Source organism: Podarcis tiliguerta (genome assembly GCF_965153285.1).
Source record: "Podarcis tiliguerta genome assembly, chromosome: 13".
Taxonomy (NCBI): Eukaryota; Metazoa; Chordata; class Lepidosauria; order Squamata; family Lacertidae; genus Podarcis; species Podarcis tiliguerta.
In genome coordinates, this window is record NC_139546.1 from 38,020,367 (window position 1) to 38,034,029 (window position 13,663).

General features: G+C 51.3%; 1 protein-coding gene and 1 long non-coding RNA gene across 9 annotated transcripts in view; one reads left to right on the forward strand and one right to left on the reverse strand.

Annotated features, from left to right (window-relative positions):
- SRCAP (Snf2 related CREBBP activator protein) overlaps positions 1-9,962 on the forward strand; it is a 31,913-nt gene extending 21,951 nt beyond the window's left edge. For all 8 annotated transcript variants that reach the window (XM_083409640.1, XM_083409642.1, XM_083409641.1 and 5 more), the window contains 7 exons: positions 25-194; positions 892-1,088; positions 3,074-3,188; positions 3,487-3,615; positions 3,710-3,892; positions 4,334-4,417; positions 4,814-9,962. In XM_083409640.1, the coding sequence (XP_083265766.1) occupies positions 25-194; positions 892-1,088; positions 3,074-3,188; positions 3,487-3,615; positions 3,710-3,892; positions 4,334-4,417; positions 4,814-8,728 (4,793 nt within the window). In that variant the 3' untranslated portion in view covers positions 8,729-9,962. The remainder of the gene's footprint in view (positions 1-24; positions 195-891; positions 1,089-3,073; positions 3,189-3,486; positions 3,616-3,709; positions 3,893-4,333; positions 4,418-4,813) is intronic.
- A 304-nt stretch (positions 9,963-10,266) lies between these two features.
- On the reverse strand, positions 10,267-13,579 carry LOC310662756. Its single transcript, XR_014504309.1, has 3 exons — positions 13,401-13,579; positions 11,079-11,155; positions 10,267-10,642 (listed from the first exon to the last, which is right to left on the reverse strand). It is a non-coding gene; the product is annotated as an uncharacterized lncRNA (long non-coding RNA).
- Positions 13,580-13,663: the final 84 nt, after the last annotated feature.

The following is a 13,663-nucleotide window of genomic DNA, read 5'->3' on the forward strand; positions in this document are numbered from 1 at the left end:
TTCTGGCCCTTTTTCCCCCTCCAGGGAAACTGCAGACTTTGGATGTTCTGCTGCGGCAGCTCAAGGCTGGTGCCCACCGGGTCCTTATCTTCACTCAGATGACTCGCATGTTGGATGTGCTGGAGCAGTTTCTCAATTATCATGGACATATCTACCTGCGACTGGATGGAAGCACCCGTGTGGAGCAGCGGCAGGTAGGCCTTACAAAGTGCTCAGAGAACTCCTGAGGTCCAGGCTACTTTGGCAAATGGGTCTGTCAAGGTGTGCATCCCAAAAAATCAAAACATGAAACTCCAGGAGAATGCTAGTCTGCATTTGGGGCAAATGAAAGGAAGCTCATTCATGGCCTTTTGCCATCTGATAGAGAACAAAGGGGCTGCTGAGTGAATTTTGTGTGTGTGTCTTTTTGTTTTTTATTATTGTAGTCTGTAAGCTGCCTTAATGATTATTATATCAAAAGGTGGATAAAAGAAATCGGAGGGGGGTTGCACAAAGATTGCAAAGGTTCAAACCTGAAATTGCCAGATTTGGGTACTACTGTCTACATTTTGCCCCAGAATTATGTCATTATTGGCAAGGAGCAATGTGATGACAGGAGGAAGTGCCTGGGCAAATACGGATTATAGAGAGAACAGGGACAGGATGGCATGAGACAAGAAAGTCATGCAAGTCAAGGAATCTCCTTTATGTAGTGTCTTTTTGAGTAATCTGGGAGATAGAAGCTGGTTTTTATGTTCGCAGAATTAAAGGAATTATTGTGTACTGGTCTGGCTTCCTTACAGTTCTGGCTTGTAAGCTATGTACACTTCCCAAAGCTCAAAAGTAAAACCAGGAGTTTGGGTCTTGGATTTCTTTCCTCTTTGGCTCCAGATTTTTCTCTAATCCTGGCAGGCACTGATGGAGCGCTTCAATGCAGACAAGCGCATCTTCTGTTTCATCTTGTCAACGCGCAGTGGTGGTGTTGGAGTGAACCTGACAGGTGCCGACACTGTGGTGTTCTATGACAGTGACTGGAACCCCACCATGGATGCTCAGGCCCAAGATCGCTGCCACCGTATCGGGCAGACACGTGATGTTCACATCTACAGGTTAGCCGGGCTCCTTGTGCTGCTGGCATAGGAAGCTGCCTCCAAGGATGTGGACAGGCTGCTTGGACAAGTGAAACCAACCACCTGTCTCCTTGATCCTTGCCCATCCTGGCTTATAAAAACAAGCAGGAAGGGCTGGGCGATGGGCTCTGCTTCCCTCTGTGAGGAGCTTTCCCAGACCCGCTGAAAGAGCCGCTTCATCTTTGGACCCAGCCAATATGGCCAACTATTGCCCAGTCTCAAATCTTCCATTCTTGGGCAAGGTGATTGAGCGGGTGGTTGCTAACAACTCCAAGCATGCCTGGAGGATGTAGACCATTTGGATTCCTTCCAGTCGAGATTCAAGCCTCATCATGGGACTGAAACTGCCTTGGTCGCACTGGTCGATGATCTCCAGTGGGTTTAGGGACAGAGGTGAAAACTGTTTCCTAGTTCTGCTGAATCTCTCAGCGGCCTTTGATACCATCAAGCGTGACATCCTTCAGGACCGTCCATAGGAGCTGAGGGCACTGTTATGCAGTGGTTCCGCTCCTTCCTCCTGGGCTGTGTCCAGAAAGTGGTGTTGGAGGATGGGTGTTCGGACCCCTGGCTCTTACTTTTGGGGTGCCTCAGGGATTGGTCCTCTCCCTCATGCTTTCTAACATCTACGTGAAGCCACTGGGAGAGATCATCAGGGGATTTGAGCTGGGTGTCCCAGTATGAAGATGATACCCAGCTCTACCTTTCCTTCATATCAGAACCAGTGAGGGCAGTGAAGGTCCTGTGTGAGTGTCTGTAGGCAGTTGGCAGATGGATGGTGGCTAACAGATTGAGGTTGAATCCTGACAAGACAGAAGTACTGTTCTTGGGGTACAGCGGGTCTAACACTGCTCCTAAAAGACCAAGTATGCAGTCCATGGAGGCACAGGTCAATTCTGTGTCCAGGGCAGCTGTCTACCAGCTCCATCTAGTATACAGGCTGAGACCCTACCTGACTGCAGACTGTCTTGCCAGAATTGCGCATGCTCTAGTTACCTCCTGCTTGGACTGCTGCAATGCTCTCTACATGGGGCTACCTTTGAAGGTGACTTGGAAACTACAACTAATCCAGAATGCGACAGCTAGACTGGTGACTGGGAGTGGCCACTGGGACCATATAATATCGGTCCTAAATAATCTTCGCTGGCTCCCGAGCACAATTCAAAGTGTTGGTGCTGACCTTTAAAGCCCTAAACAGCCTCAGCCCAGTATACCTGAAGGAGTGTCTCCACCCCCATCGCACACCCGGACACTGAGGTCCTCCGAAGGTCTTTTGCTGGTTCCCTCACTGCGAGAAGTGAGGTTACAGGGAACCAGGCCAAGGGCCTTCTCAGTAGTGGCACCCTCCCTGTGGAACACCCCCCCCCCAACAGATGTCAAGGAAATAAACAACTATCTGACTTTTAAAGACATCTGAAGGCAGCCCTGTTTAGGGAAGTTTTTAAGGACTGATGTTTTTATTACGTTTTTAGATATGTTGTAAGCAGTGCAGAGTGGCTGGGGAAACTCAGCCAGATGTGTGGGGTATAAACAATAAAATTATGATAATATTATTATTGTGCCCAGTCAGTCTAGACTAGCTCAGTATTATCTTCACTGACTAGCTGTGGTTCTTGAGGGTTTCCCAGAGATACTTCCCAGCCTTACCCTGAGATAGCAGGGACCAAACCTTGGACCTTTTTGCATATGAAACGTGTTCTTTAGGAAGTGATAGACATCTATACTACTTTTAGAAGAGATCTGAAGGCAGCCCTGTATAGGGAAGTTCTTGATATTTGTTGGAAGCTGCCCAGAGTGGCTAGGGGAACCCGGTCGGATGGGCAGGGTACAATAGTTGTTATTTAGCCATTGCAGAGATTGCAGGACACACTTCCTGAAAGAGACTTGTAATAGGGTGGTACAGTAACATATAGAAGCTGTACACACTAGCAGTAACTTGAATGTTGACTCTCTTGTGCTTTGTACAGGTTGATCAGTGAAAGGACAGTGGAGGAAAATATCCTGAAGAAGGCCAATCAGAAGAGGATGCTTGGAGATATGGCTATTGAGGGTGGCAACTTCACGACAGCCTATTTCAAACAGGTGACCACACAGATCTGTCAAGACCTGCCTGCAGAAATCTGCTTTGTATAGCCTTTTGGACAGTTGGCTTTGCAGTGCCACTGTTTGGATGCTGAGCCTCATGAAGGGTCTTTAACACTTGTATTATCCTGATACATCCTTGGGAGTTGGTCTGCTGCAAGAACGGCAAAACAAGAATCTCATGGCATTTTACAGACAAATTAGTTTGCTGCAACTGGGTTTCTGACATGTATGCTGAGAATGAGGAGCGCACTTCTGTAAGGTCTGTTTGTAATGTGTTTATTTCTGTGCTCCTCAGCAAACAATTCGGGAGCTGTTTGACATGCCCCTAGATGAGCCAGCCAAGAAAGAAGGGGAGGCCTCAGCTGTAGCACAAGAGGATGAAGAGGACCCAATGGCCACCAAGCAGACACAGATTCTGGAGCAGGTAAGCTTTCAGCTTTCATATTGAAAATAAGAGTGGTGGCCCTCCAACAAAGAGAGTCCTTATTTACATCTGTGTGGCTATCTCTGACTCACAGGCACTGTGCAAGGCAGAAGACCCCGAAGACATCCGGGCAGCTACCCAGGCCAAAGCAGAGCAAGTAGCTGAGCTGGCAGAGTTCAATGAGAACATCCCTTTGGACACAGAAGATCGTCCCAGCAGGGAAGAAGAAGAGGAGATGTCTAGAGCTGAGCAGGAGATTGCCTCACTGGTGGAACAGGTACACAGTTTCTTGGTGCCCCTTTAGAAAGTGGAAGTACTTATCAACTTTTAGACTAAATCAGATGGGGATGGAATGGTGGTTCTGTTCTTCCATGGTATGTGCATGTTTGAGGCTTCCTTAATCAGACTGTCTACTAGTGCTGTCTATTCTGATTGGCAGCAGTTCTCCAAAATCTCAAGCAGAGATTTTTTTAAACTGAAGATGATGGAATTTGAGTCATGAAGAACACGTACTCTGCCATTGAACTATAGGCCCTCCTTTTCCAAGACACTTGGTAGCCAAAATCATTCTAGAAGCTTCAGTTCCTATTCCATCTGCCTCCCACCCCTCTGCTGCAGCCGCCCTGATAACCTGGCTCTCCGCGTTTCCCCCTATTCTGACTTACTTGGCCTGCAGTTTCCCTCAGATACCCCTCTGAAGTTCCTTTTCCCTTTGCAGCTCACCCCTATTGAACGTTACGCCATGAACTTCCTGGAGGCATCTCTAGAGGACATCAGTCGGGAGGAGCTGAAGCAGGCAGAGGTAAATTCCCTACTCCTGACTGGAAGCACCCCCTGCATAGTATCTTGTCAGGCAAGCACAGCTGGAGGGATGATCTGTGGCTGATAGATTGCATCTGCCAGTTTGAGGTTGGTGAGATCCTCAGTCAGATGGCAACTTTTTAAAGACAAATGCACAGCAATCTTTCATGGTCATGACACCAAGGCTCAGAAACTTGTAGGATGAGCTTCTGTGGGTTGTTATTAGCAGTTATGGTGTTGCGTACTCAGTCTTATCGGGGAAGAAGATGGCTCAGGCCTCTTAAGAGTCCTGCTCTCTGGTGCCACTGAATGGACCAAGCCTGGTTGGCATCACTTGTTAAATCAGTAGTGGTTCCCCTTTGGCTGTCTATTAAGCTCCCTTCTCTGTTGTCCTTAGGAACAAGTAGAAGCTGCCCGTAAAGATATTGACCAGGCAAAGGATGAGGTAGTCTTCAAGCTGCCAGAGGATGAGGATGAGAGCTATCTCGTTGAGGAAGGCACCAGCAAGAAGAGTAAGAAGTCCAAGGGTTCAAGCCGCACAGCCTCGGAGAGGACAGGCACCCGCATGAGTGAAAGGCTGCGTAGTACCCGCCTCCTGCTGCGGGATGGGGAGAGTGGAGATGGGGAATCCCCCCAGGCAAGACTACCCAATCTCCGGCATTCCCACATGGCGACGGATGAGGAAGACGATAGCCTGCCCCAGGTAGCTCAACACACGCGAGGGGCTGCTGTGCGCAGGGAGTTGGTGCGGGAGGAGAAGCCTGCCCAGGCTGCCCTGCACTCCCGCAGAACTTTGGCCCGCCGAGAGGAGCCCTGGACTAAGCCCCCAGTGACTGGGGAGAGGGTGCCGAAAACAGCTCCCCACAGGACTGAGGCTTCTGCTTCTGGTGACAGGGTTTTGAGAAATAATCCCCACAGGACAGAGACCTTGTCTGCTGCGGAGAAGTTGCTACCAGTTACTCCACAGAAGGCAGATTCAGGGGCTGCAGGGGACAGGATGCTAAAAGGAACCTCTCCAAGGACAGAAACCCAGCCTGCTGGTGATAAGTTGCCACGAAGTGGCCCCCAGAGAATAGATACTGGCTTGGATAAGGAGGTGAGACCAGGCCTGCAGAAGCCTGAGAAACCCTGTGAGTTGGATAAAGTGCCATCCAACCCTCCTAGGTTAGAAGTACCAATAAATGAGGCACAACTCCTCCAGCTTCCTCCTCGGGCACTTGATGGAGAGGTGGCCAGTTTAAAAACAGTTTTAAAAGAGCAGGAAGAGAAAGAAAGTGCCCAGCTCAGTCCATCAGCCCCTGAACCCCATGTTTCCAAGAATGTCCCAAATGTGGAAGTACCAGTCTTCCAGGCACAAGATGTGCTAGTGGCTGAGGAGAAGTTGTTGAGTACACAGTCACCACCTGGCACTGAGAAGGCTGTCCTTGAGGTTCCAGCAACTGAAGAGAAGGCACCAAGCACAGTGAGTCTCCTTGCCGCTGTGGAACTACCTAATGAGAAACAACCCGAGGCTGCTTGTGAGGTAGACCTAGCATTGAGGGAGCAAAAGGAGAGCCTGCCAAGGTCAGAGGAAGAAGCAGACATGAGCACCTCTTGCAGTACTGCGGTACAAGAGTCACTGAACTCTGTATTTGAGGCACGCAGGCCTGAGGTTGTTCAAGGGGCAGCACCTTCCGACGGTCCTGACAGAACAGCATCTAAGACATTCACCTCTAGAAGCTCAGAGGCCACCCCCCTGGAGCCCACAGTTAGTGCATCATCCAGGTTGGACAGTGAGACCCCTAAGATTGAGGTGCCTGTGCTTCCTTCCCTGGACCACTCCATGCCAGCTGCTGGCTCCCTTGTTCACCTGGAAGCTCCGCCCTGTGTCAAGGAGCCAAATGGTTTGGAGCAGGTTTCCAGAGCAGAAGACTTGCCATGTCCCACTTCAAGCCTCCTAGATGAGCCAGAGTCTGAGATGGCACCTGGAGAGACTGCATTGCCAACACCAGAGGTCTCAAGCAGTGAAAGCAAGAGCCCCAAGGAGTCACCCAAGCAGGATCAAGGGGTTGTTGGGAAGAAGCTTCATGGGGAGGAGCACCAAAACAAAGAGGCTGAAATTCAGGCCACGTGCCTGCCAGCTGTCTCCTCACAGGCGAGTCCATCAGATACTGCTGTCTGCTCAGGAGCGCCATCTGCAGATGAGAGTCTGTCGCTGATTAAAACCCCTCGCCGTCGAACCAGTGCGGACGTGCAGATCCGGCAGAGCTGTCAGGACCAAGATGGCCCTGCTGCCAAAGTTTTGCGCAAGCTGCCAGGGCGGCTGGTCACAGTGGTGGAGGAGAAAGAGCTGATTCGGCGTCGCCGTAATCGTGTGCGGAAGTTGGACGCTGCCAACAGCACCGTGGTGAGTCCCAGCAACAGCTCAGCTCAGAGCATGTCAGAGCCAGAGCCCTCCTCCCCTTCTGGCAAAGAGTTGCCATTGCTGCGAGACTTGCCTGCCCGTCGGAGAATCGAGCTGGAGAGCCGGGCAGCAGCTAAGGAGAGAGATGGTGGCCTAAGAGGAGAGACGCACGCTAGCCCTTCTGCTGAGCCTATGAAACGCAAGCGGGGGCGTCCCCCCAAGAACAAGTCCTCTGAGCAGCAGAGTCCAGGGCTTCCCAAGCCCCTGCCGGAGCCTGTCCAGGAGACCACTCCCCAGAGTCAGACCGCAGAGAAGAAGATGCCCGAGACCCAGCCCCAAAGCAAGACCTCTGAGAAGAAGGTGCCCGAGACCCAGCCCCAAAGCAAGACCTCCGAGAAGGTGCCTGAGACCCAGCCCCAAAGCAAGACCTCCGAGAAGAAGGTGCCCAAGACCCAGCTCAAAAGTAAGACGCTAAACAAGAAGGTGCCCCAGACGACCTCACCCAAGACCAAGTCTCCCAAGGGTAAAACGGAGAGTAGTGAGAACAACTCTCCTGTGGAAAAGCGACGGCGTGGCCGCCCCCCCAAGATACGGGAGGCCCCCACTGTGTCTCCAAAGCCTTCTCATTCTGAAGTTCTGCCAGCCTCCTCTGCAAATCCTCTGGTCACAGAGCTACTCCCTAATGTGCAGGAGCAGCGGGACAAGTCCCCTAGGCCCACCCCTGTGGCAGAAGCAATACCTAAGATTCACGAATCGCTGGACTTGCATCCCAATCCCAATACAACGTCTATCTCAAAAGTATCCCCCAAGGCGCGGAACCGAATGCCTGTGCATCCCAAACCCACCTCTGTTTCCAAACCGGCTCCTAAGGCACGAGAACTGTTGGCCGCTCCCCCCAAGCCTGTTTCCAAATTCTCCGCAGGAGCGTGTGAGCCTCTTCCTACTCCCCCTAGAGCTGTCTCTGCAGCAGAAGCCTCCCCAGAGATTCAAGCACTGCCTTCTCTGCCCCGACCACCCCGCCCCTCGCCCCAAGCTGCTCTCAGTTCCACAACTTCCGAGTCTCCGCCCAAGCGGAAGAGGGGTCGGCCCCCAAAGAACCCACCTTCCCCTCGTGTGGAGGCCGCGCCACCTCCCACCTCACCCTCTGACCACGAGATCTCCACCGAGAAGAAGGAGACCCCGGCTCCCCCTGTCCGCAAGCGGCGACGGAGGAGGAGAAAGGATGAACTGGGCCCGTCGTTGCCGGGCGTCAGTCAGAGCTCCTCGGAGGGCGAGGACTCCCGGCCGCTCACCAGGCTGGCTCTGCTCAAGCGCGAGGAAAAGCCAGAGTCTTGTGGCGAGGGCTTAGCGCAGCCCGTCCCAAAGCAGGCGCTCCCCGAGGGCGCTTCGTCTGCAGAAAGCAGCGCTTGGGAGCAGCCTTCTGGGGACACCCCCGCCCGCTCCACCCGTCTCCGGCCCGGCAGCCTCGTCCCACCACTGGAGCGCGAGACTCAGCGACGGAAACGCCGCTGCTTCCTGAAGGGCAGCCGGGTGAGCAACAGCAGCCAGTCACCCGCTCCCCAGGCCACCTCGGAGCAAGAGGGTGGGGAGTCCGAGTCCTCCCTGAGGTCCTCCTCGGAGTCGAGCAGCAACAAGTGCTCCCAACAGCCCAAGCGCCAGTGCTATGAGTCGGGCGGGGGGCGGGGCAGGGGGCGGGGGCGGGGTTGGCGCACCGGGAGCCCGGCTGACCGGATTCTCCGTAGCGCAGCCAAGCCCAGTGACGGCACCCGGCCGGCCTCCTCCCCCATCCCCACCAGGAAAACGGGCCCTGCTTCCATGCCCACCTCAGCGGGGGGAGGCTCTGGGGTGCTGTCTCCCTCCGGCGCTCCTTCTCCAGCCGCCCCGGTTACCTCTTCACTAAGTAACAGAGGCCGCAAGCCCAAGACGTGACCACAGCGCGAGAAGTTCTGCCGTGACTTCTCTGTGGGGGGTGGGCAATGGCCAGCTCTTCCTCGCACATACTGTAAGCAGTTTTAGCCCCCTGCCCCGACCCACCCCTTGCTCTCGATCCTCCCGTTATCATGGAGGGCAGCCGATGGGGCTCACCTGTCCCCACACAGCTCCCTGCATTCCAGACTTGACTGTTAAGAGTACTACTTGAAGGAGGAGGAGGGCAGCAGGCGTGGCTGCTCCCTCCTGGATGCTTTGTCTCAGAGCAGGGCGAGGGGCACTCCTGCAGAAGTTGGCTAGCTCTGGATGTGTAGCTCAGCTGCTCCCTGGCGGGGGAAGTGACAGGGCCAGCACTGTTCCTAATTAATTCTGCTACTTGCTGATCATGGAGTGGGTGGGGGAGCAGCCCCATAGAGGTGTGGCCCCCTGAGTGACGCTTCAGGGCTCCCGCTGCCACTGAATGGCCCCCGCAAAGTTCAGTACCACTTTGGGACGCCTCCGTTCAGCCTTTCGTTAGGCACTTGCATCCTTTTTAAAATGAAAATCACATTTTGGGGCTCTTCATCCTTTCCCTCTGCCCCTTCCCCTCAAGAAACCCGCAGGGGATGCCCTCCTGATTTATAACACAATTAGCTCTTACTTTTTTAATGCCTCTGGGTTGGTTTTTAAATGACAGTGACCAAATGCTGGGTCCCCTTCTCTGGCTTTCCCTTTTGATTGTCGCCCTGTTTATTCCGTTCACAGCTTAGGGCCCTCTTGAGGCACAAGGAGGTAGCAGAGTTGACTCCGTGAAAAGGGGAAGGTTGTGCCCTCACGTTTTGCATTGCCACCAGGAGAGATGGTCTTATTTTTAATGATGTATATTGCAGCCTCACTGCTCCGAGGACTCTGTGGGCTTCTGAGTTGGATCAAATCCCTCTTCCCTTCCCTGCCTCTCTGTGTACAGCTCTCATTGTAAAATAGGTTCTTTTGAACATAATCTATGCAAAGGTTATTTTGTATAGGGGAGCACAACGTTCCCTCCCCTCCCCCACCGCAGTGGGATTGAGGGGTGGCAGTAGTTCTCTGGTTTGGGGGAAGGGGGTGCAGTTGGGGTGGAGGGGGAGGTGTTCCCATGGAGCTGTCTTTCCTACTGAAGCATGTTCAGAACTTGTACAGAAGACCGATGTAATCTTTCTTCAGAATAATGCTATGAATAAAGTGTTAAAAAAAGAAAAACCAACAGCACACCAAATGGGTCTGTAGAGTCTTTTTTTTAAAAAAAGAAGACACTTCATGCTTCCTTTTCTGATTGTTTCAGTCTTCTAGGAGCAGGGATGGGGTACCTTGGGACCTCCCAATGTCTGTCTACAGTTTCCATCATTCCTGACTCTTGAGCATCCTGACTAGTGCTGATAGGAGCTGGAGTCCAGGAACTTCTGGTGCCCCACCAGTGCCCTAGAACAGAGCTTTCCAAACTCTGTGTCACAACACATTAGTGTGTTGGCTGCAGTGTGTGGATGTGTCGTCTGAATGCTTCTGGGGCTGGAAAGGGGTTAGTTTAACCTCCAGTTTGCTAATAAAACTGAATTACTGTGTCGCGAAATGATGCATGTCTTAAAAGTGTGTCACCAACATGAAAAGTTTGGAAAGCTCTGCCTTAGAAGATCCAGTGCTTGGTTCATGCACAATATTAGACCATTGCATTGTGTTGCATGAGCAAGCCTCAAGCGCTCACAGCCCCTCCTTCTGCCCACACCCTTACATTCAAAAAGATAACTTCCCATTTAGTATAAAACCAGCTTGTGTCCCAGGACTGGCTTTTGAGAGGACAGGATTATCTTTTACCTCAGAGATGGGGGACCTGTGGTCTTTCAGAGATTATGGCCTCTGTCAGGTATGACTCTTGGCCATGCTTGCAGAGGCTGACAGGAGCTAGAGGCAAGCAACACATACAACAAAAACAGCATTAGGAGGGCTGCATCCCTGCTTTTATACACCTGAGGCTCAGGACTAAAATTTTTTCCAGGGTGGGGAAAATCACACTGAGCAGGTTGGCTGCCAAAAGCAGCATGGTCTTCTAGATGGTCTCTTTCAGCTCCTCTGTGAGAGCTCTCCAGTCTTCCTCCACTGTCAAGTGATGACAAGGTGGGGCACACCGTTTTCTACAATCCATATATGCAGAAGTTCAATGACTCACAGGGGCAGGTATGGTAAAGTTAAAAGACCCCTGGACGGTTAGATCCAGTCAAGGACGACTGGGGTGTGTGCTCATCTCACTTCAAGCCAAGGGAGCTGGCCATAGCTGTCAACTTTCAGGTTTGAAAATAAGGGATCAGCGGCCTCGAAAATAAGGGATCAGCAGCCTCACCTGTCCCGGGGACAGTCTACGGGATATCTAACAATCTGGGATAGCAGCGGAAAGCAGCGCTGGAATAAGGGAATTTCCTGCAAAAAAAGGGGAAGGTTGACAGCTATGGAGCTGGCATTTGTCCACATACAGCTTTCCGGGTCGTGGCCTGCATGACTAAACCTCTGGCACAATGGAACACCGTGACGTAAAGCAGAGTGCACGGAAACACTGTTTACCTTCCTGCTGCAGGGGTTCTTTCTTGCTCTGTTGTGCTTTCAAAATGCTAGGTTGGCAGGAGCTGGGGCAGAGCAACGGGAGCTCACCCTGTTGGGCAGATTCAAACTGCCAACCTTCTGCTCGACAAGCCCAAGAGGCTTGGTGGTTTAGACCACAGCACCACCCGCACCCCTCACAGGGCATCCATCCTTATTTATTTTTTACTCTGGTTGAGGCATCCTCTTTGATGCAAGAGCATTCGTACCAAAAGGAATGTTTTTTGGGCTCTAACAGTATTGATAGGGGTGAGGAAACTTGGGCATAGGGACGAAATGCAGTCCTCCAAGCCTGTGGGACAATCCTTGGACTGTACCCCTCATTGACTCTGCTTTGCACCCCCTAAGTCTCTGACTGGCTGGAGTGTGACTCTTAATGCCTCTTGATCGCTGGGGGAGAGAAGTCGCTGCCTCTTGGTTTTATACCTTTCAGGGAGCGGGGATTAATAGCGAGGCCTGTACTACCTCCACATGTTGGTGGAGAAGAGCTAGTTCCTTGCTATTGCAATATCTAGGTTTTTTATCTAATAATCTGGAAAGTACCATGAGCAAGAATAGATTATCAAGGAGCCAGAAATGGGCCCTGGCAAGTCTAAACAAGGGCACGCCTCAGCTGAGGCACGGGGCAATTGCACAAAAGTTCCCACTGCCAAGCAATGCCACAAACAACGGGGGACCAGTTTGGTCACATTTTTGTAGCCAGCATCAGGAATGACACCTTCCGAAGCCAACAGTAACCAAGAGTAAACAATGAGTCAGTTAATATATGACTTCCCGTTAACACTTTTTAGACCTTTTGATTCATTTTTGGCATATTCCTCTCACAACAGCCTTCTGACCTGTAGCTTTTCCATGCAACAGTGTTTTGTGAAAAAGCAAGTGGCTGCATTCCTCTGAAACACAGCCCACTTGGGGGCTAATATATGAGGTGGCTGTAGAAATGAGAACCACCCTGGCAGTGGCCAAATGGGTACAGGTAATGCTAGAAAACAAGTCCTTAATTTAAACATACAGTCAAATCTCGGTTCCCAAATGCCTCCGTTTTGGAACGTTTCGGCTCCTGAACCTGAAAGTAACTGCTCTGGTTTTCAAACTATTTTTGGAAGCCGAACAGCTTCTGATCCACATTTTTCATTTCCCCCCCTTGACTGCAGCCAGCCCATTGATGCTCGGTTTTCGAACTTTTCGGAAGCTGAACAGTCTTCCGGAACGGGTTAAGTTTGAAAACCAAGTTCCACTGTAGTTCCTCTGTGCTACAGTTGCTTAATTGTAATTACAAGACAACAACTTTTAAAGGAAACATTTGTTCTTTTGGCAGGGGGTAGTGAGAGGGCTGGGTGGGTCAGCCTTTCCTTATGCCCCTTTTGTCTTCTAAAAAGTGCCTTCAGGGGATTAAAATGTGAAATCTTGCAGAATCCAAGTGTTAAACCTGTACTTGGAAGTTAATGCAAAATTCTCAGTTACGTTGAAATGAGATTCCTGTGTTATTTCAAAACCTACATGTGTAAACCAGCAGGTGCAACCATTCTAGAGTTCTGCAGTTCGGTTCTTAGCCATATTTACATGAGAGCAGAACTGGAGGCTGAGCTCACTTGAGCCTCAGAGCATGATGTGCTAGGCCTCAGACCTGAGGCATCTGAAGGACTGGCAAAGAAGAGTTGAAAAAGAGTCCATTTTGCTACTGAGGCACTGCATTCAGCTTTGCTATCTCTGTTAGGATAAAAGTGAGGGGGGGGGCTGAAAAAACACCTGTGAAGGCTACAGTAAGTGTGTCCCACACTATATAGCTCTAAAATTGAAGTCAATGGGGCTAGACAACCAATATGTGGATGCAATATTGTATCGCCCCCTCTTCTTTTTTGGAAGCACTTAAAAGTCATAAAAATCTAGTGATAGGTGTAAACGTTAGGGGCGAAGGAACCCACAGTGCTAACACGTGCCACTACATCCCTCCCTTTCCCAGAGACTGGATCATCATCATCATCATCATAAATTTATTTATACCCTGCCCATCTGGCTGGGTTTCCCCAGCCACTCTGGGTGGCTCCCAGCAGGTAATTTTGCCTACCTTGCCATTTCAGCCTGATCTCCCTTCAGCAGCTGAGGAGACCGCCCCCAGATTGCTTGCATTAATTGAAATTCCTGCTCTTAAGTTTCCCTGAACCGCAACCCAGTTAAGCTGAAGCACTAGCCTGTAGACAAAGAGGGGAGGAAAGTATGATCTCAGGAGGAATTGCAACCTGCATACCTGAGTCAGGTCCAACAACAGTGACGTCACCCAATAAAGAGTCTGGGACCCAGCCCAAAAAAGGTATAACCAAACAAACTGGG